At 37.4% G+C, this 21655-nt stretch overlaps 1 protein-coding gene and 1 pseudogene across 7 annotated transcripts in view; both read right to left on the reverse strand.

Moving 5' to 3' along the window:
- Nucleotides 1-21655, reverse strand: part of SBF2 (SET binding factor 2) — a 516757-nt gene that overhangs the window by 173055 nt on the left and 322047 nt on the right. For all 7 annotated transcript variants that reach the window (XR_010147145.1, XR_010147144.1, XR_010147143.1 and 4 more), the window contains 2 exons: nt 17217-17326; nt 15397-15546 (listed from right to left, as the gene is read on the reverse strand). Coding sequence is in view for 4 of the 7 variants with exons in the window: in XM_016920369.4 (XP_016775858.4) it covers nt 15397-15546; nt 17217-17326 (260 nt within the window). In the remaining 3 variants the exon portion in view is untranslated. The remainder of the gene's footprint in view (nt 1-15396; nt 15547-17216; nt 17327-21655) is intronic.
- LOC134807237 (glutamine synthetase-like) lies at nt 12057-13313 on the reverse strand (annotated as a pseudogene).

Here is a 21655-nt window from a genome sequence, read left to right on the forward strand (position 1 = left end):
CAAAAATGAAATCACGTCCTTTGCAACATGGATGGAGCTGGAGGCCATTATCATACAAAATCTAGCAACACACAAGTTAACCACATAACAAGTCTGCACATGCACCCCCTGAACCTGAAATAAAAATTGGGGAAAAAAATGCCAAATCTACAACTGCTGACAGGCTATTATATTTCTTTTTTTCTTTATTTCTTTATTTTTTTTTTCTGAGATGGAGTTTCACTTTTGTTGCCCAGGCTGGAGTGCAGTGGTGCGATCTCGGCTCATGGCAAACTCTGCCTCCCAGGTTCAAGTGATTCTCCTGCTTCAGCCTCCCAAGTAGCTGGGATTACAGGCATGCGCCACCATGCCTGGCTAATTTTGTATTTTTAATAGAGATGGAGTTTCTCCATGTTGGTAAGGCTGGTCTCAAACTCCGGACCTCAGGTAATCCGCCCGCCTCGGCCTCCCAGAGTACTGGGATTACAGGCTTGAGCCACTGCGCCTGGCCTATATTTCTATTAACAAACACTTATATATGTATAACAAACACTTAATACAATTTGATATAACTAGGTAAGATACTATTTTAAATTCTACTTGCAAAAGCAATTATCCAGAATATTTGGAAATTACTGTGAGTCTTTTCTATACACTTAGACAGATATAACTGGGATCAGTATAATAAAGACTTGCAGAAAATAAAGAGTATTACTTAAGGAATTTCCTAACCTGTAACAAAAGTTGTTTTAGGAGAAATGAAACTTAAGGACTGGAATCTAGAATTAGTTATTTGATCTCATTAGATTGAAAAGCATTAATAAGTTTTTTGCCAGCGGTTAATGAGAAACTGGTAGTCCATGGCATGCAATGGCAAAACAATTAATTAAATAAATTATCACCTATGGACAACTATAATCAAGTGCCTATAGATAACCATATAGTTACTGCCATAAAATATTTTAGTTCAAATAAGAACAATGGGGTTAGTCCATTGTTTTAAAGTGTGCTAGAGAATTTGGAGAAAGATCACAATGAGCTCAGGCTTTAGATTCCTATCACGAGTTTCAGGTAAGGGAACAGAAAAATGTCTATGACCGCTCTAAAAGATAAATCAAGTAAGATATAGCAGCTGCAGTGCTGAGATGTCTAAATATAATATACAAAGTCTAATCTTTTAGCTGACTCAGCTAACAAGACACACTGCGTTCACAACCTCACAGGTCTTTTAGGTTAAATTAGATGCTGACGGGGAAGAAGAGTGTGGTGACTATATACTGTCAATTTAGCTAAGCTGGTACTACATTACCTCTAGTTCCTTTCTCTGTATGGTGCTGTTAGTGTCACTTTGTGATTGGAAGATGGAAGTGAAGCGGCATCTATGCTTATGCTCAGAGGTCAATGTAGGGTCAGGTACTCTTGCAGCTTGCTCATACTGTCACTAACCAAAAAGATGCTCAACACCACTCCCGTTAGGGAGATGCAAATCAAAACCACAATGTGATATCCGGTTCACATACATTAGGATGGCTACTATTAAAAAAAAAAAATCAAGCGTTGGTGAGGATATGGAGAAACTGAAACCCTTGTGCTGGTGGGAATGTAAAATGATGCAGCTACTACGCAAAACAGTATGACAGTTCCTCAGAAAATTAAAAGGATAATTACCATAAGATCCAGCAATTCTACTTTTGGCTGTATACTCAGAATAACTGAAAGCAGGAGCTTGAAGAGATGTTTGCATACTCATGTTCATAGCAGCATTATTTACAATAAGCAAAAGGTGACAGCAACCCAAAGTGTCCACTGACAGATGAACGGGTAAACAAAACATGGTATATACATACAATGGAATATTATTTAGCCTTAAAAAGGAAGGAAATTCCGACACATGCTACAATATTATGTTAAATCAGCCAGTCACAAAAGAACAAATACTGTATGATTTCATTTATATTAAGTACTTAGGGTAGCCAAATTCATAGACATACAAGGTAGCATGGTGGTTGCCAGGAGCTGGGGGCAGGGGGAAACGGGAGTTATCGTTTAATAGATAGGAAGTTTCAGTTTGGGAAGATGGAAAAAGTTATGGAGATGTATGGTGGTGACATTTGCACAACAATATAAATATACGTAATGCCACTAAGCTGTATACTTAAGGATGGTTAAAATAGTAAGTTTAATGTTATATATATTTAACCACAGTTTTTAAAAATCCAACTAGAGTTCACTGATTCTTTAAGTACTTCTGTACTTTCTGAAATAAAAAGATGTTCAAGCCCTTCTAATATTTTCCTTGCCCTACTCCTGCTGCTAGCCATTTCTTCAAGAATTCCTAGTTCCTTTTAGTAGACTCATATTTAGAAACCAAGATCTGGACACTAGACATGCTCATTGCTATAGGGTGTCTCTGTTGCCAGACTCTCTCAGAACAGAGCCAGGAAATATATGTATGCATTCCTAACTCCTCCCCTCATATACACATAGACGTATACCCACATTTCCACCTGTTATTTTAGTATTTATAAAAAGATAAGCATCATTAGCTTAAATTCATCCAAAACCATATGATTCATTCTAGCTTTCTCCTTTTCCATATTTGTACTCACTTCTCTATCTGTGAAAAACTTGGCTACCATTACCCTCAACAGATTTACTTATTTGCTTTGTCTTCTGAGGATAAACAATATCCTGACTTCACTAGGCCACCTATACTACCTCATTTAAACTCAATGTTTATAAGTATAAGGCCCAGCTTCTATTTGGCTGCCATTACTTCTCTCCCTGAGCCTGTTTAATGGTGCCTGGACAAGGAAAGAAAGAAGGAAAGAAGGGAGGGAAGGAGAAAGGAAAGGCAAGAGAAAAGAAGAAGGAATGGGAGGGGGAGAGGAAAGGTAGAAAGCACAATTTCTAAAAAATTTTACTTTTTAGTTGTTTTTTGCTGATGAAAATAAATGCTATTGATTTTTATAGGCTAATCTTATATTTGAAAACCTAACTGAATCATCTTATTAGTAAAAATAGTTTGTTCTGATACATTTTCTAGGTAGAGGATCAGAAATCTGGTTTTCTATCTAAAAATAATGACAGCTACTGACACACTAATAACATTGTTAATAGTGTAATAGTAAGCATCTTTGTCTTGCTCTAATTTTAAAGGAATGCATATAAAGTTTCTTCATTAACTACAAGGGTTGCTGTACGTTTTACCAAACATGGAAGCTCTTTTCTAATAACAGCTTCTAAGAACTTTTAAATAAATAGCATTAAACTTTATTAAATGCCTTTTCTTAACTGACTGAGATAATCCTAATTCTTTTCCTTTAATCTATTAATGGGGTGCATTACACTGAAAGAATCCTAGGTTAAACTCCACTATATTATGACGTTTTACTTTTTTAATGCACTACTGGATTAGATTAGCCAATATTTTTCTTAAGAGTTCTGCATTTACATTCATAAGAGAAAGGGGCTTTTTTTTCCTTTCTTTATATTGTATCTATCTGATTTTGGAATCAGAGTTACTCGAGATTCACATTTTATTAAAAACATAATGCTGACTGACAAAAGACAAAAACAGAATGAAATACATAATACACCATTTACATAAATTAAAATACACATGTAGTAAACAATATACATTTTTCAAGGACACCTGCATAGAAAATAATATATTGAACACATTAAAATATCCACAATGTATACATACTTCAAAACATCATGTTGCACATGATAAATATACAACTTTATCTGTCAATTAAAAAAAGCACATTTAAATGCTTGAGGGAGATTGGGAGCATAATGCTGATAAAAATAAACAAATAAATAAAATAAGGAAGGGACCTTGCAGGGACCAAAGATGATACTGTGTTATGAACTGGAGAACCAGGAATGCTTCTCGTAAGCAGGGATTAAAAAAAAAAAGTGTCCTGAGATCATGAAATTCAGAGGAGGAGACACTTTAGAGGGCATTTAGTCCAATCTCCCTGACAATGTAGAAATCCTTTACAGCTTTCCTGACAAATGACTATAAGAGTGTTTGATGGCACACTGTATGAGATGAGGATGGCATTTCTACAAAGCTGCCCATTTCACTGTTGAAAAGTTTCAAATGTTAGCTCTGATCTCCCCCTTCCCAAACTTAACAAATCAGAACATCTGATGATGGGGCTCAGAAATGAACATGAAAAAGTTTTAAAAATGACTACTCCAGATAATAGGACACTGATATTTCAACTCTAGGTATATATCAAATTTACTTGTGGGACATTAAAAAATACAGATGTGTAAGCTTCAGCTATGGTGATTGTAACTCAGCAGTATGAACATTTGCACTTTAAATATATCGACGACACTCCTGTCCACTGGCACAATATTGACCAGCTGTATGTAAACTTTAAGTTTACTTTCAAGCTAGGTCATGAATTATCAACATGTCCGTCAACATTCTCTAACCTAGAGATTACTGTGCACAAAGACATAAAGGTGAATAGAGCTTGGCTCGGGTTGATGATTAGATTATAGCCAAGAAAGGGGCAAAAGCTACTGGCCTGTGAAGGGACAGAAACTCAGTATAGGGACTAAAATTCTAACCAGCTGAGGTAAGCAGCTACTTACAATACATTCATTTATTCATTGATTAATTCAACAAATTTTTAGTGAGAGACTACTCCATGCCAGACAAAATGGGAAATACACATGTCAACAGGCAATATCATTATATGTGGTAAGTGCTACTGCAGGATCATGGTGGATAGTATAGGGGAAGTACAAGATGAAGTAGAGGCACAGAGTTGCTACCAATCCAGGCTTCATGGGCTGAGGAAGGCTTCCAGAAAGAAATGACATCCAAGCTGAAATTAAAGGATGAGTAGGAGTTGGCCAAGGGAAAGGAAAGATTGAGGGAGCAGGGAGGAGAAAGGAAAGGGGGAAGAAACAGTGTTCCAAACAAAGGCAATAGATGTGTAAGGCCTGGGGACTGACAGCAGTGAACGATGAGACTGTAGATATAGGCAGGGGCCAAGATAAGATCAGAATTTACTATGAAGGCAAAGGACTTTAAATTGTGAAGTGAAAAGATACAACTTGAAATATACGAGTATCACTTTGGGGAAATGGAGAACAGTTATATTATAGAAATGGGTCAGGACAGAGGTAGGGTAACCAGTTAAGAAGTTGGTGCAGTAGCAGAATTTAGGAGATGAATTTAGGCTTGAGATTTGGAAGGCAGAAGCAAGAGATGGTAATGCAGATGAGTAAGACTGCCTAGGGAGAATTTTAGACTGAGAGAAGATCTAAAGATGGATCTAAAGAGGCAAATGAAAATACCAGATTTTCATTTAGAATTCATTGCTTTAATTTACTAGTTGTGTGATTTCAAAAATGTACTTAATTTCTTTAAGTCTGTTTCCAGAGGGCAACCATGATTGTGGCTTACCCAGTTTCATGGACAAATAAAAGCTGAGATTATCTGAGGCAGTACAGAGTGATACAGGCACCCAAGAAGGAAGAGGATAGGACAATTATAAGTGCTGACTGGATGGTTCTTTTACAAGAAAAAATGGAAAATGAAAGCAGACTGGGGGAACAATGGTGGGGAGCAGCAAATGACTTTGTTTGATGGTCCCTTCTGTTTAGGTCATTCCCTGAAAGGAGAAGTAAATCAAAGAATGACAGAAGAAAATAATGTCCACATGGATGAAGCTTGTTGAGTGACAGCTTCATTATAGTATGCCCTGGGAGAGCTGTTCTACTGAAAAACGTCAACCTCCACATCTTTAATAAAGTGTTTTTCTCTTTGGCTGGTCACATTTCTCAGAGAACAGTTTTACAATCTCTTGCCTGGAGGGTAGGCTGCCAAGAGTCCTGGAAGCTAAAGGGGGAAAGCCCACTGGCATTCTCAATATTTGGCATTCACACAACCTCCTTGTTTGCAGCAAGACAGAATTTCCCTCAACCAGACCTAGTATCTTCCAGGCCAATGACAGCCTCTCTCTCATAAAAATAAATATATAAACAAACAAACATCTAATCTTCTGCCATGGTAAAGGAGAGGCAGCTGGCTGTTTACACCGAATTAAGAAAGGAACTGGGAAGGGGATCCAACAGAATCTTAAGCATCTTTCAACCAATCCTCTATTTTTATGTTTCAGCCTCACCTTGTCCTTCTGCTCGCAGAGATACATGATGTTACTAATTCCTGAGCCTTTTGGGGTTTTGTAAACTGGGCTGCTTCAAGGCTTTTCCCGCTGCTACTTGGGAAAAGGCTTTCTCGGGTCTGCTAAGTAAAGATCACTCATCTATCAGCTTTCTAGTTTCTAAGATGTTGCTGTTGTCTCCTCTCCTGTTTTGCCTGTGGGTTTATGTATATTTTTAAGTGGTTTACTTTTGTTTTAATGGGCTTTTGGGTGGTAGCAGAGATTAATGTACAATGCAATCTGCTTACTTTAACCATAGGTTACTCCATCTACTGTTCTCATCTCTTCTCCAACCACATTTCTACACTATACTCACTAATATGGAAATATTCCTCAGTTTTCAAAATCACAGGCTCTTTCCTGCATATCAAAACCACAATATGATACCACCCTATTCCTGCAAGAATGGCCATAATCAAAAAATAATATATATCGGTGTGGATGCGGTGAACAGGGAACACTTCTACACTGCTGGTGGGAATGTAAACCAGTACAACCACTGTGGAAAACAGTGTGGAGATTCCTTCAAGAAGTAAAAGTAGAACTACCATTTGATCCAGCAATGTATCTACCCAGAGGAAAAGAAGTTATACCAAAAAGATTCCTGCACATGCATGTTTCTAGCAGCACAATTTGCAATTGCAAAAATGCAGAGCCAACCCAAATGCCCATCAATCAATGAGTGGATAAAGAAACTGTGGCATATTGGGTTGGGCATGGTGGCTCATGCCTGTAATCCCAGCACTTTGGGAGGCTGAGACAGGTGGATCACAAGGTCAGGAGTTCAAGACCAGCCTGGCCAAGATGGTGAAACTCCATCTCTACTAAAAATACAAAAATTAGCCAGGCGTGGTGGCATGCGCCTGTAATACCAGCTACTCGGGAGGCTGAGGCAGAGAATTGCTTAAACCTGGGAGGCAGAGGTTGCAGTGAGCCGAGATCGCGCCACTGCATTCCAGCCTGGGTGACACAGTGAGACTCAAAAAAAGGAAAAAGAAAAAAGAAAAAAAAGAAACTGTGGCAGATATATATGATGGAATACTACTCAGCCATAAAAAGGAACTGAATTAATGGCATTCGCAGCAACCTGGATGAGATTGGAGACTATTATTCTAAGTAAATAAGGATTACTTTATTCTTTTTCCAATGTTCCAGCTTGACGCAAAATTTTCAGGTTCAACCAGATGGCCAAGACTTATAGAGGCCAAGGGTGTACTCACAAATCTGACTGTCCCAACTGCTAACTGCTCAGGGCTTGGTTTTCTCTACTTGTCCTTTTCTTCAGAGTATAAAGAGGTATACATTAGAGATTTTCTTTTCTTCTTAGGAGAAACAATGTACCAAAATAACGGTTTATATTTGTTTGTAATTTTCTGAGATCTATTTCTATGTTAGTGAGAAGGTTCCTCATCGTATATGCAATTTAACATAATGCTGGACATAGAAGACTTCACTGGGTTTTAAAATTATAATTTATTTTTAAAAGATCTTAGCTAGGATGTAGACACATAAAAAGCTTTAATTGTACATTTGACAAAATAAAAAGTTAAGGCCATGATATTTTTGGAGAGATTTTTAGTAATCTCAGTTTCAAAAAATACTAAAATATGATCAGTTCTTTGAAATGAAATGATAGGTAGGAATAGTCTATAACCTCTATGAAACAGTGCTATAAAAAATTACACTGGCATTGAAATAACCTGATAAACAGCCTTTTGGCAGTACTCATGTTCCATTTAATTTTCCCTTGTGGATAGGAAAGACAGAAGAATAACTTCTAGGTCATGAAAAGTAAAAATTACCAAAGTTTTTGAATCACTACCTAAAAATTAGTTCATTTAGTTAATGTTTCTTTCTTAAAACATCGACACAGATGTTTGGCCACTCTGCCTTGAAACTCTATGCTTTTGTAAAAAAATGTTCAGAATGTCATGTTAAATCCCTGTTGATAAGTACGTTGTTGCATCAAGAATATAAATACTAACAAATCCCAAGTGGGTGACACATTAAACAAATAACACATTAAAGTAAGAACATCACATGTAAGTCCATTCATAACTGCGAAGGGCCTCTATACAACGTTCAACAACAGCATGTGCTTGATGAAGCACAGGGTCTCTTTTTATGTATCCATGAAATAGTGAATTATAAAATATTAAGTGCCCCTCAATCCAAATGTATTTGGTTTTTTTCAAACAACTCCTGAGTAAATCAATTGTATTTGAAAGCTGCAAAAACAAAAACAAAAACAAAAACAAAAAAACTCCATGTCTTTTTGTTTCTAGAAATATGATTATTCAAATGAAAAATATTTGTAGCCTAAGGGTATCTGCTATTCTATAAGTGCCATAATTGTAAATGCTAAAATTAAGTTTAGAGAAAGCCTTAGAAGTTAGTTCTTCAGCTAATAAACAGCACAGAAAGTACTAATAGCAAAAAGCTCCAAAATGGTTTTTGTCATTTTAATACCAATCATTGGGGAATTAGGAAACTACCTGACTTTAGGACTTCTAGAGACCTTAATCTGTTAATTCTATTCCTTTATCCTCTATAATAATGGTAACAAAGTAACTGTAATAAAGTAACAAAAGACAGGGCTTTTCTTTTAGGGCAAGTTCTTCTCATAGGATGCTAAAATTTCCCTTCTAAAAAACTGAGGACTTTTTTCAAATTATAAAAGTAATACATGCTTGTTATATATCTTATATAATGTAGTTATATGTGTATGTTTCAAGCAGAGAAGGGTTTAAAATGGAAATCAAAACTCTTCTAATCCACATCCCAGACGTAATCACTGGTATCTCTCTTATCAGGATAATCTTAACAGGTTTTAGTGTAAATATCCTTCCAGATTTTTACTATCATATACATACATACATACATACATACATATAATTTTAGGTCAAAAATAGATTCATATCTACTTTATGTAACTTCCCTTTTGCCTACTTAGCAATATATAAGAAAATTTTCCATATCAGTACATATATAGATGTACTTGTTTCTATTTAGTAGCTGAACAGTGTTCTAAAGAAGAGTTGCACCATATTTAATCACTAGCAAAATGGTAGGCAGTTAGGCTGTTTTTGATTTTTGCCATTATAAAGTATTATATCTACTGTCTCATACTCTAAAGAATGTATATCCAGTAAAAGTGAATTATCCCCTAACTTGGCAATTAACTTATACAATCTACAAAATGTTTGAAGTGAGTTTGAGAAGATAAATATGCCCTGTAAAGAATCTAATAGCAGTCAGTACTTTAAGACATAAAATATACATAAGCTATAAGGTTATGAAGAATGATACAATGAACACCCATGTACCTAAATAGTATATTATCATTACATTGGAAGATCCCCATGTTTACTGCCCCTCCTCTGTGTCCCGCAGAGGTAATTTTCTTAAATATTTTGTTTCTTATTACCTTAGTTTTAAAAAAATACTTTTACCACGTATGTTTGTATCATTAAATATCCTTAAATAGTATATAACATGCACTTGAATTTTGTAAAGTGGATCCATATTATAGTTGAATTGTCCTTTTTTTCTTTATTCCTTTTTATTTTTCTGTAACTCATGACAGTGCTGAATTGTCTTTTTATTTTTGTACAGAATTATCTTCTTTAAGATTCATCTACATTATCCTTTGTAACTGCAGTTCATTTATTTTCTCTGATATATAATATTCTAGTGTAAGAAGATATAAGTTATCCATTCTAGTGTTGGTTGGCATATGAGTCATTTCAAGTTTTCTGCTATTTTGAACAATCTTGCCATTAACATTTTTGTACATGTCTCTTGATGTATGTGGGCAAGAGCTCCTCTAGGAATGAAATCACTAGGTGACAGAGTACGCTTCATATGCAGCTTTATAAGATAATGACCAATAATCTTATTTCTCATATCTTATTAAAATTTCTAAAGTAGCTATACCAACTTACACGTTCACTAGCAGAGTTTATATACTCTATTTGTTCCATACATTTGTTTGATATTATCAGACTTTTTAATTCTTGCCAAACAGTGAGTGTAAAAGGCTCTGCTTATAGTTTTAATTTGCATTTCTTCAATTATTGACACAGATCATCTTGTTATACACTTATCATCCAAGTGGGTTTCCTTAATTCTTTTTTTTTTTTTTTTGGAGATCTTATGTTAGGCTGATTTATAAGTGCTGCTCTGGGCAGTTACACAATTTGTTTATAGTAAGGAGTTGTCTGACTTTGAGCATACTGTACTTGGCGATTAGAAGTCATCATGGCAAGAGAAAACCACAGCTGGCCCCCTGAAGCAAACACAAAAACCAGAGAATGGTAGGTGAAATGTAGAGATAAAGGTGGGGTTTGTTTCTTATTACAAAAGAAAAAAATAACTGCTCGGTCGTCTTAACAAAAGAATGGAACATTTCACACTGGGAGAAAAGACATTGGGATACAAAATTTCAAGTGTTCTGACTCTAGCCCTGTCCCCATATCCTTCAAGAGCAGAGGCAGAAGGAGACAGTTAAAGCAAACAGGCAATTCTGCAAAAATTACTTAGAAACTCTACAGATTTGATTAAAATCTAAACTTCTATTTTGTTTTTTAAAAATTTAATATATCAAAAGTCCTGCTTTAGTGACATGTTATTCCCACCAGAAAATAACCCCAATATTCCCTCTGTCAGTAACATGCTCAAGTTGACCAGCTAACTCTTACCTCTAAACCCATGTGGACAAGTATATGTCTTTTAAACCAAAGCCATGGGGATCAAGTGACTGCTAGTAACATGTCGTCTGTTAACTGACCAGTATTCGTCTTCTCCAGAGGGTGGGCAGGGCACAGAAACCCTAGAGTGGTCATGAAGGACTAACCGCAAATCAACAACTTTCAAGCACCACTTCCCTCACTCCTTACTCAAAAGGGGCTACTTAATTTCTGTCTAGATTATTTGCTTTGAATTTGGTATCCCGTGACCTGTATGTTGTTTTTCCCTTAGCAAAACACACATAAGCCACAAAACTATATATATAATCTTTTTGTTTTTACTTTTTTTTTTGAGACAGATTCTTGCTGTCGCCCAGGCTGGAGTGCAGTGGCATGATCTCGGCTCATTGCAACCTCCACCTCCTGGGTTCAAGCGATTCTCCTGCCTCAGCCTCCCGAATAGCTGGGACTACAGACGCCTGCCACCATGCCCGGCTAATTTTTTGTATTTTTAGTAGAGTCAGGGTTTCGCCATGTTGGCCAGGATGGTCCCAATCTCCAGACCTCGTGATCCACCTGCCTCGGCCTCCCAAAGTGCTGGAATTACAGGCATGAGCCACTGCACCCGACCCTTGTTTTTACATTTAAATATAAAAATACTACTCTGTTTTGTGTGATAAATAGAGGACCAAGCAAAAAGAACCTCTTCTTCTTTTAAGGTAGGGATATCCATCAGTTTATACTAAGCTTTGTGTTCAGAGGAGAGCATTTCACCCCAAGCTAGGCTAGTCCCACACAAGCAGGAGACCAAGGGCATTCTCCTCCCTGATTCCCAACCCCTACCTTCTCTCCTAATCCCTACTTTTAGTAGAAAGTTGGTTATAATCTTTTAAGAAACATTTCCACCACAAAGGGAAATCCTAACCTAACCAGAATAAGTCAGGTCTTCCCCTCTCAGGTCCCTCAAAGAAAAAATCCCCCTCCTTCAAACATGCAGTCTGTTCTGATAGCTACGCTTATTGAACAGGCACACCCCATTAAATGGAAGCAGTGGTTATGTTTCACCACCCACCTCCCCACTAATGTACTAAAAAGCTTCAGTGATAGGGAAAGAAAAGGAGGGTAAAGATGTGAAGAAATTAATAATTTGACCCCTTATCCCAGCCAAAGAAAGAAAGCAAGATTAATTGGGCACAAGGAATTTAAAAAGACCCTCATATTCCATCCTTTCAGTTACAATTAGGACAACTGGGAGAGGGGAAGAGTTGGAGTTGGATGAAGAACTAGGAGGGGCTTGACAGCTGGAGGTCTAGTTCACTTAGTTTTTGTACTGGAAGGGCTCAACTCCGGTTTGAGAAGACACAGGCAGATGAGGGCTTCTGTCACCAAAAATGGGTCACAGTCGGCAGAGAGGCAATGATCTTCAAAGTAACCCTTCTTCTCCTGGCCAACAGTCTGGGGAATGTGTATGCTGGCACTATGATGGGCTATAAGAGCAGAAAAGTCGTTGATGTTGGAAGTTTCATGGGAATGTGGATGTGGTACTGCTGTCGCTTGCTTAGTTTCTTGATGGCCTCCTCAATGTACTTCAGACCATTCTCCCGCATGGCCTTGGTGCTAATGTTGGTATGGCAGCCTGCACCATTCCAGTTCCCAGGATCAAAGGTTGCTATCACTCCGAAGTCTTCACATACACGATGTAAGATGAAACAGGTCACCCAGAGATGATCTTCCATGCTGATTCCTTCACAGGGTCCGATTTGGAATTTCCACTGGGCAGGCATGACCTCAGCATTAGTCCCTGCAATCTTGACTCCAGAATACAAGCAGGCCCGGTAATGAGCCTCCACAATGTCCCTGCCATAGGTTTTGTCTGCTCACATACTACAGTTAAGATGGACCCTGGGGCTCAGGGAATCCATTGGAAGGCCAACCAAAGGGGTGCCCGTCTGTCCCCATGAGATTATATATTCCTGCTCCATGCCAAACCAGGGGTGCTGGTTGCTCACCATGTCCCTTATCCGTTTACAGGTGTGCCTCAAATTGGTCTCTGCAGGCTTTCAATTGCACTTGAAAACTTCACAGAACACCAGCTTGTGGAGGTCCTTGTGGAAGGGGTCCCAAAACATGGCAGCAGGCATGAGATACATGTCACTGTTGGAACCTTCAAAGTACTAGAGCCATCAAAATTCTACTCAGGTAACTCTTTCACACACTTGGGCTCACTTGCAGCGCAGTCTTGCTTGAGTACCATCGATTCAGATATACATGGCCTGGACTTTCTCACCCTGAGGTAGGGACATGTACACCTGCTTGATGCCTCTGTTTAAGTGGGAGCTTGCTGAGATGGTCATGGTGGAAGGTGTTCTGGGCACTGAGCAGGCGGGTAGGTAAAGGTAGGCTGCGAGAGTGAGGAGAGGAGAGAGGAGGGGAGGCCACTGTGCTGCTCAGAAACTCTGCTCTTCTCCCATTCTCGGCTCTGCCTTTTAAGATACTTAAATCTTTTGCTCATTTTCAAGTTAGGTTGTCTTTTTGAAAAAATACTGATTTGTAGGGTTTTTTTCTTTTTTAAAGAGATGGGGTCTTGATAAGTTGTCTAGGCTGGAGTTCAGTGGCTATTGATAGGTGCAATTATAGTGTACTGCAGCCTAACTCCTGGGCTCATGTGATTCTCCTATCTCAGCTACCTGAGTAGCTGGGACTATAGATGCACACCACCATGGCTGGCTTACAGTTCTTGTAATCTGAGCATTAACCTCTCTCTCTGAGGTTTATGTTTTCCCTCTCTTTATGGTATCTTTTAATGAACAGAAGTTCTTAATTTTAATGTAGTCAAATTTATCAATCTTTTCTTTTAACATTGGCACTAGTTGTGACTAGTTTAACAAATCTTTCCCTACCCCAAATTCATAAGGATACTTCCTGTATTATGTTTGAAAACTTTTAAGCTTTATAGATTAGCTTTTTTTGGCTCTCCATATTTAAGTCTTTAATACATGTGGAAATGATTCTTGTGTGTGGTGGGAGGTATCTATGCATTTTTTGTATCAATGGTATGTTATGTGTACATGTCCCAGCACTATTAATTGAACTGCTCATCTTTTCACTGCTGGTGCCAATTTTGCCATAAATCATGTTTCCATATATGTGTGCATTTGTTTCTGGGCTTTCTATTTTATTCTGTTGGTCAATTTGTTTATAAGTGTGCCAATTCTACACTGCCTTAAATAATAATAATAATTATTATTATTTTTTGAGACGGAGTTTCGCTCTTTCACCCAGGCTGGAGTGCAGTGGCACGATCTCAGCTCACTGCAACCTCCGCCTTCTGGTTTCAAGTGATTTTCCTGCCTCAGCCTCCTGCGTAGCTGGGATTACAGGCGCCTGCCATCAAGCCTGGCTAATTTTTGTATTTTTAGTAGAGATGGGGTTTCACCATGCTAGCCAGGCTGGTTTTGAACTCCTGACCTTGTGGTCTGCCCACCTCGGCCTCCCAAAGTGCTGGGATTACAGGCATGAGCCACTGTGCCTGGCCAAATAATATAATCTTAAACTAAATTTTTGATACCTGACAAGGTAAATTGCTATGCTTTGTTGTTTTTCTTTAGGAGTATATTGGTAATTTTAAGGCTTTTATTCTTCTGTTTAAGGTTCTGATAGGAATTGCATTGTCTCTGTAGATTGTTTTGGGGAGAATTGATATCTTTAACATATTGAGTCTTCCATTCCATACAAATGGTATATTTTCTCATTTATTTAGGCCTTCTTTCATTCATAAATTTGATTAATTATATCCTATAATTCTTGCTTTCCAATGTACCAATATTTAACATGCATTTATTTACTTTGTCTGGAGTCCCACGGATGATCTTTGAAGTCTTAATATTTAATTACATTTCCACCTTGTGCAAAATGTTTGAGAAAGGAACTTTACATTACCTCTCAACAGAATGCCAATGTCATAGACTCTCTAACAAGGGAGGCGGGATGAAGAAACAAGATTATTAGCTTCTCCTAAATTGTCCTCACTGTTTTGTGGGAAGTTTGTCTCTGAAAGATCATACACACATTTTGAAGCCAAGTGGAAATTTTGTTGTTGTGCTTTACAAACACAAAGTACTTAAATACTTAATTAAGTAATTCATTTATCATTTGGATTATCCACCATTCATTGTCCTCTGCTTGGACAACTGAAAACTGACTTTTGAAAAGGGCTGATGTGACTATAGACATTAAGTAATATATAACTGAATGCTTTAAAGATGATTTTTCATTTTCAAAGAACTTGCTTATATTACAGAACTAGTAAAATAATCTAGCATTTTCAAAGAGAAAACAAAGAAAGAACAAAAACTCTTAATATTTATGCCAAGTAATAAAAAAGTATTTGACAGAAATGATACAGATACTGACGCTTCATCCTATTAGCTGTGGTAGGCTCAAGAACTGATATATTGGTAATTACAAAATATTCTGGAAAAATGAAAAGTATTCTCAAACAAGAGGAATAATCTGAAAGAACTACAAATTACCTGTAGAGTACAATTCATCATCCTTATTATGTAGTCAAACTGTTGATGGTCTAATATTGCCCGGTTTTGCTGGACATGCAAACCCAATTCATCAGTGAGACACTGTCTTGCTGCCTTTCCTTTAAGGGCTCTGAGTGCAGCAGGAAGGGTCTGAGGACAAGAGAGGTACAAATGACCAAATGGTACCACTGGGGGAAACAACAACTTTCAAACAATCATCCTGAAAATTCAAATGCATCCTATAATTTATTTAACATAGTTATTAGTAAAATTAAACTCCTAGGGAATAGGTGATTTATTATTAAGACCAATTATAAAATAGATTTGTGGTTATTTTTATATGTAAACCAGCAAGAAATATAAGATAATTATGTGATAAATTGAAAAACATTTAATTTCACTTTTTTTCTTCAAGTTAACAAAACTTTGGTTACCAAATTGACTGTTGCTTCAGATCATGAGTCAAAGCCATAGATACGTAAGACACCTTTCTATAACTAGTAAATTTTCCATGGCAAGAACAGAAAGAAAAATTAAAACAATAAGAAATACAAGTGGTTTCACACTTTTAAACTGGTTGGCTGCTTAATCACTATTCAGCTTTAAATTATGACTGAAAAGTTCTACAATCTCTTCTCATTTAAATATCATAAAAAAGGAAAGAAAAAGGACTCGGAGTTGCAAAAACAGATATCTCTAGGTGTATGCATTAAAACTCTTCTCGCTTTACAACAGGCACATCCATAAAGATGCCTCCTTCAGTTCACCATGTAGGACTTAGTTAATTTACTTCACATATAATAATAATAAGCTTATTTAGCTAAAAAAATCAGAACAAAGGAGAAAATAAGTAGGAGGGCATGATATCACTAAAGGTGGGTATAAGAAATAGGATGTGAAAGTTGAAAGCAAAAGAAGTGAAAGACTTCAACTCTAAGAAAACACAGAAACCAAAAAGCACAAAATGTAAAGAGCACTGGGTCAGTTAGTGTAAAGGTAAACATTTCTACATGCTTTAACCAACCCCTGAAAATAGATATTCAGAACTATGACAATGAGTCAGTAAGAAAGGGTTACATTATGTTCAGCATGTTTCATTGAGGAAGGCAAGAAAACATGCTCTAAGGAGGCACATTTAAGTTCAATACTACGGTTCCTATAATTCATTACATATTCTAACTAGATTCTTTGCAATACATAAAATTATATTAAAATGTTAAGTTTTGGCCAAGCATGTTGGCTCATACATGTAATCCCAGCACTTTGGGAGGCTGAGGCGGCTGGATCACTTGAGGGCAGTAGTTCAAGACCAGTCTGGCCAACATGGTGAAACCCCATCTCTACTGAAAATACAAAAATGAGGCAGGCGCAGTGGTGCATGCCTGTAGTCCCAGCTACTTGGGAGGCTGAGGCAGGAGAATCACTTGAACTTGGGAGGTAGAGGCTGCAGTGAGCCAAGATCATGCCACTGTACTGTACTCCAGCCTGGGTGACAGAGCAAGACTCTGGCTCCAAAAATAAAAATAAAATGAATAAAATGTTAAGTTTCTAAGTAATATGCCAAAATAGTGTTTTGTGAACAATGTTTAAAAGTTTGACAGAAAAAATTACTATGAATATATTTCTGGTGGTCATATAATTAAGCTTGGCACAACAGCTTTAAATCTTAGACACTATTCATTTAAAATGATCCAAACAATGAGAGGATACTTTATTAGGAAAAGGGATAGAATTAAAGAAGAGAGAAGCTGGTAACCTCGGCACGTAAATCTGAAAGGGAAATGATAAATGCTTACTTGGGAAAGATGACATTTTATTACCTTTTCAGTTTCCAAAATTTTATTTTCAAATATGAATGAGATACAGTTTCTGACAACTTCTAGTCTTTGTGCACTGTTGAAAACTGTCGTCACCTTGTCCATTATCGAAACTAGTAAAAGAATATAAAGAAAGCACAAATAAATTAAACTTCTTTGGTAATTACAAAAGCAAAGAGACTATTACTTTAAGACTGTAGGTTGGGCGTGGAGGCTCACGCCCGTAATCCCAGCAATTTGGGAGGCTGAGGTGGGATGATCCCTTGAGCCCAGAGGTTTGAGACAAGCCTGGGCAACATAGCAAGACCCTTGTCTACAAAAAATACAAAAATTAGCCGGGCATGGTGTCTTGCACTGTAATCCCAGTGACTCGGGAGGCTGAGGTCGGAGGATCACTTGAGCCCAGGAGTCCAAGTCTGCGGTGAGCTAGGACAGCACTACTGAACTGCAGCTGGGTGACAGAGTGAGACCACATCTCTTATTAGAAAACAAACAAAAACTGTTGATATGACCTACACCTTATTTTTTCCCTTATTACAGAGCATTGAAAGTATTCCATATCATTATTTTGATTACATGTTCCAGTGTTCAAGTATCAGGCTAGCTGATTAATAATTTCACAGGATAGATTCTAATGAGACACTTAACTTTTATGCAAACTAATTCACATTGCAAAGTAAAATTATATTAAACAAAGGCAAACATCTATTTTAAACTTTGTTTACAACTAGTAATATTGTTAATATTTCTAAGATATTACCAAAGAAAAACTACATTCCACAAAATATTAGATATTACACATTTGAGTAGAGGGGACTTGAAAGAAAGTAGTGCAAACAAAGAGAAACGATCATGATCAATGAACTGTTATACTGGCTTAGGAAAGTCACTTTTTAGTCATGCAAACCTAGCACCTTTCACCTTTTACCATAGGGTTAGAAAATTCTAGTGTATTACCTAGGCTACTAAGCTAGTTACCTAAATAAATTTAACTTATTAAAATAATATTAGAAGGATATAAATGAAAGTAGTATTTATATAAAATTTATACTTTCACAAAGAACTATACTATGCCATTTGTTTAAATGAGGTAGTATCAGTAGTTTTTTTTTGTATAAATTTAAGGGGTACAAGTGCAGCCTTGTCACATGGACATACTGCATAGTGGTGAAGTCTGGGCTTTTAGTGTATCCATCAACCAAAATGATGTATATTGTAGCCATTAAGTAATTTCTCATCCCTCACTCCCTTCCCACCCTCCCAGCCTTCTGAGTCACCAGCGTCTTATTATTCCACACTTGATGTCCATGTGTACACATTATTTAGCTCCCATTTATAAGTGAGAATAGTATCAATGGTTCTCAAGCCAAAAAGACTACTTATATTTTATGGCTACTCTTTGGATTCTAAAGGCACAATCCCTTCACCTTCTCCCATACCTAAGAAGAAAGACTATCATATTTTACTCATTAGCATTCCTTTCATCTCATCAATACAAAACCTATATTCGTCAAATAATGTTTTAAACTTTTTTTTTTTTTTTTTTTTGAGACAGAGTTTCACTCTTATTGCCCAGGCTGGAGTGCAATGGCGCGATCTCGGCTGCCTCCCAGGTTCAAGTGATTCTCCTGCCTCAGCCTCCCAAGTAGCTGGGATTACAGGCATGCGCCACCACACCCGGCTAATTTCGTATTTTTAGTAGAGACAGCGTTTCTCTATGTTGCTCAGGCTAGTCTTGAACTCCCGACCTCAGGTGATACGCCGACCTCGGCCTCCCAAAGTGCTGGGATTACAGGTATGAGCCACCGCGCCCAGCCTTAAACTTTTTAATAAAACTAATTATATGCTCACAATAAGCTGCAAATGTAATACAAAGAAGATCTTTGTACTCATCACCCAGCTTCCCCCTATGGTGACATCTTTCATAATTATGCTTTATTAGGATCAGGAAAACAACTGGCATAATACAATGAATGAGACTATAGACCTTACTTGAATTTTACCAGTTTTCTTCAAATCATTTTTAATCATGTAACATTAATTTCCTGGTTAAACTGATTATTTCACGTGACTTTTCTCTCTGAAATGCTCATTCATAATTGTGGGCTCTGGTGCTTCCCACACACATAGGTTGGTGGCATTAACTGAAAATCTATCTATATTAGAATAGAAAACTTACAATCTCCAATTAATAACACACTTTATTGAGAGAACAACGTGTTTATGTTTATAAACTTTTAATTCTAAAATATCTTTAGCAGTATTTTAAATTTTCTTTAGGCTGAGTTATTAGAAAAAAACATATTTTCTTTTTCTTTTTCTTTTTTTTTTGTGAGACAGAGTCTTGCTCTGTCACCAAGGCTGGAGTACAGTGGTGCGATCTTGGCTCACTGCAACCTCTGCCTCCTGGGTTCAAGTGATTCTCCTCCTGCCTTAGCCTCCCAAGTAGCTGGGACTACAGGTGCATACCACCACGCCTGGCTAATTTTTTGTATTTTTAGTAGAGATGGAGTTTCACCATGTTGGCCAGGCTGGTCTTGAACTCCTGACCTCCAGTGATCCGCCCACCTTGGCTTCCCAAAGTGCTGGGATTATGGGCGTGAGCCACCACGCCCAGCCAGAAAACATATTTTCTTGTAATAAATATGTTTACTATCTGGAATTTTTTTCCTTTGGAGAATCCAACCTAATTCACATTTTATACATGCATCTAATTAACCAACTTCAAAATATATCAAGAAAAACAGGAAAAACTGAAAAATAGGGAATTCTGCTATTATAATGGGAGACTTTAATATTTCTTCCTCAATAGCTGAAAAAAAGACAAAAGTTAGTAAAGGAAGACAACTCACAGAATGGGGAAAAATTAGCAAATAATATATCTGGTAGGGGACTTATATATAGAATATATAGAGTATGCTTACAACTCAACAATAAAAAGGCAAATAGCCCAATTTCAAAATGGGCAAAGAGACAGTGAAATGACCAATAGCACATGAAAAAATGTTCAGTATCAGTGGCTGAAATTAGAACGAAAGAAATCTAAAATGGCACGACCGCTTTGGAAAATGGTTTGGCAGCTCCTCAAAACATTAAACATAGAATTACCATATGACCCAGCAATTCCAATCCTAAGTATACATCCAAGAGAACTGAAAACAGATCTACACAAAATCTTGCACATAAATGTTCACAGCAGCATTATTCATAATAGCCAAAATGTAGAACCAACTGGTTATTTATCAGTTGATGGATAAATAACCAATGTGATATATATCCAAACAACGGAGTATTATTCAGACATTTAAAAATAAATGAGGCCTGGCACAGTGGCTCACGCCTGTAATCCCAGCACTTTGGGAGGCTGAGGAGGGCAGATCACGAGGTCAGGAGGTCAAGACCATCCTGGCTAACACAGTGAAACCCCGTATCTACTAAAAATACAAAAAAATTAGCCGGGCATGGTGGCGGGCGCCTGTAGTCCCAGCTACTCAAGAGGCTGAGGCAGGAGAACGGTGTGAGCCCGGGAGGCAGAGCTTGCAGTGAGCCGAGATTGCTCCACTGCACTCCAGCCTGGGTGACAGAGTGAGACTCCGTCTCAAAAAAAAAAAAAAAAAAAAGAAACGAAATACTGATACATGCTACAACATAGATGTACATTGGAAATATTATGCTAAATGAAAGAAGCCAGTCATAAAAGATTACATTTTGTATAATTCTATTTATATAAAATGTCCAGAATACGTAAAGCTATGAAGACAGAAAGTAGATTACTGTATAAGGCTGGGGAGAAGGTGGTTTGGGGAGGAAATGGGGAGTGACTGCTAATAGGTGTGAGGTTTCTATTTAGGTTATAAAAACACTCTTGCCGGGTGCAGTGGCTCACGCCTGTAATCCCAACACTTTGGGAGGCCAAGGTGGGCGGATCACCTGAGGTCGGGAGTTCGAGACCAGCCTGACTAACATGGAGAAACTCTGTCTCTACTAAAAATACAAAATTAGCTGGGCGAGGTGGCACATGCCTGTAATCCCAGCTACTCAGGAGGTTGAGGCAAGAGAATTGCTTGAACCCAGGAGGCAGAAGTTACGGTGAGCCGAGATCACACCATTGTACTCCAGCCTGGGCAACAAGAGTGAAACTCCATCTCTCTCTCTCTCTCTCTCTCTATATATATATATATATAAAATATATATTCTCAAATTAAATAGTAATAATGGTTGAATGAGTCTGTAAATATACTAAAAATCATGGGATCGCACATTTTACATTGGCGAATTTACAGTATGTAACATATCTCAATAAAGCTGTTATTAAAAAAAGAAAAGATTCTATAGTGGCAGTGGTTGGGTTATGATTACCCTTTTTGGGAGGCAGTGAATGAAACAGTTTCTGAGTATTGATAATGCTCTGATTCTAGCTACAGGAGTTTGTTCACTTTGTG

Source organism: Pan troglodytes, chromosome 9 (genome assembly GCF_028858775.2).
Source record: "Pan troglodytes isolate AG18354 chromosome 9, NHGRI_mPanTro3-v2.0_pri, whole genome shotgun sequence".
NCBI lineage: Eukaryota > Metazoa > Chordata > Mammalia > Primates > Hominidae > Pan > Pan troglodytes.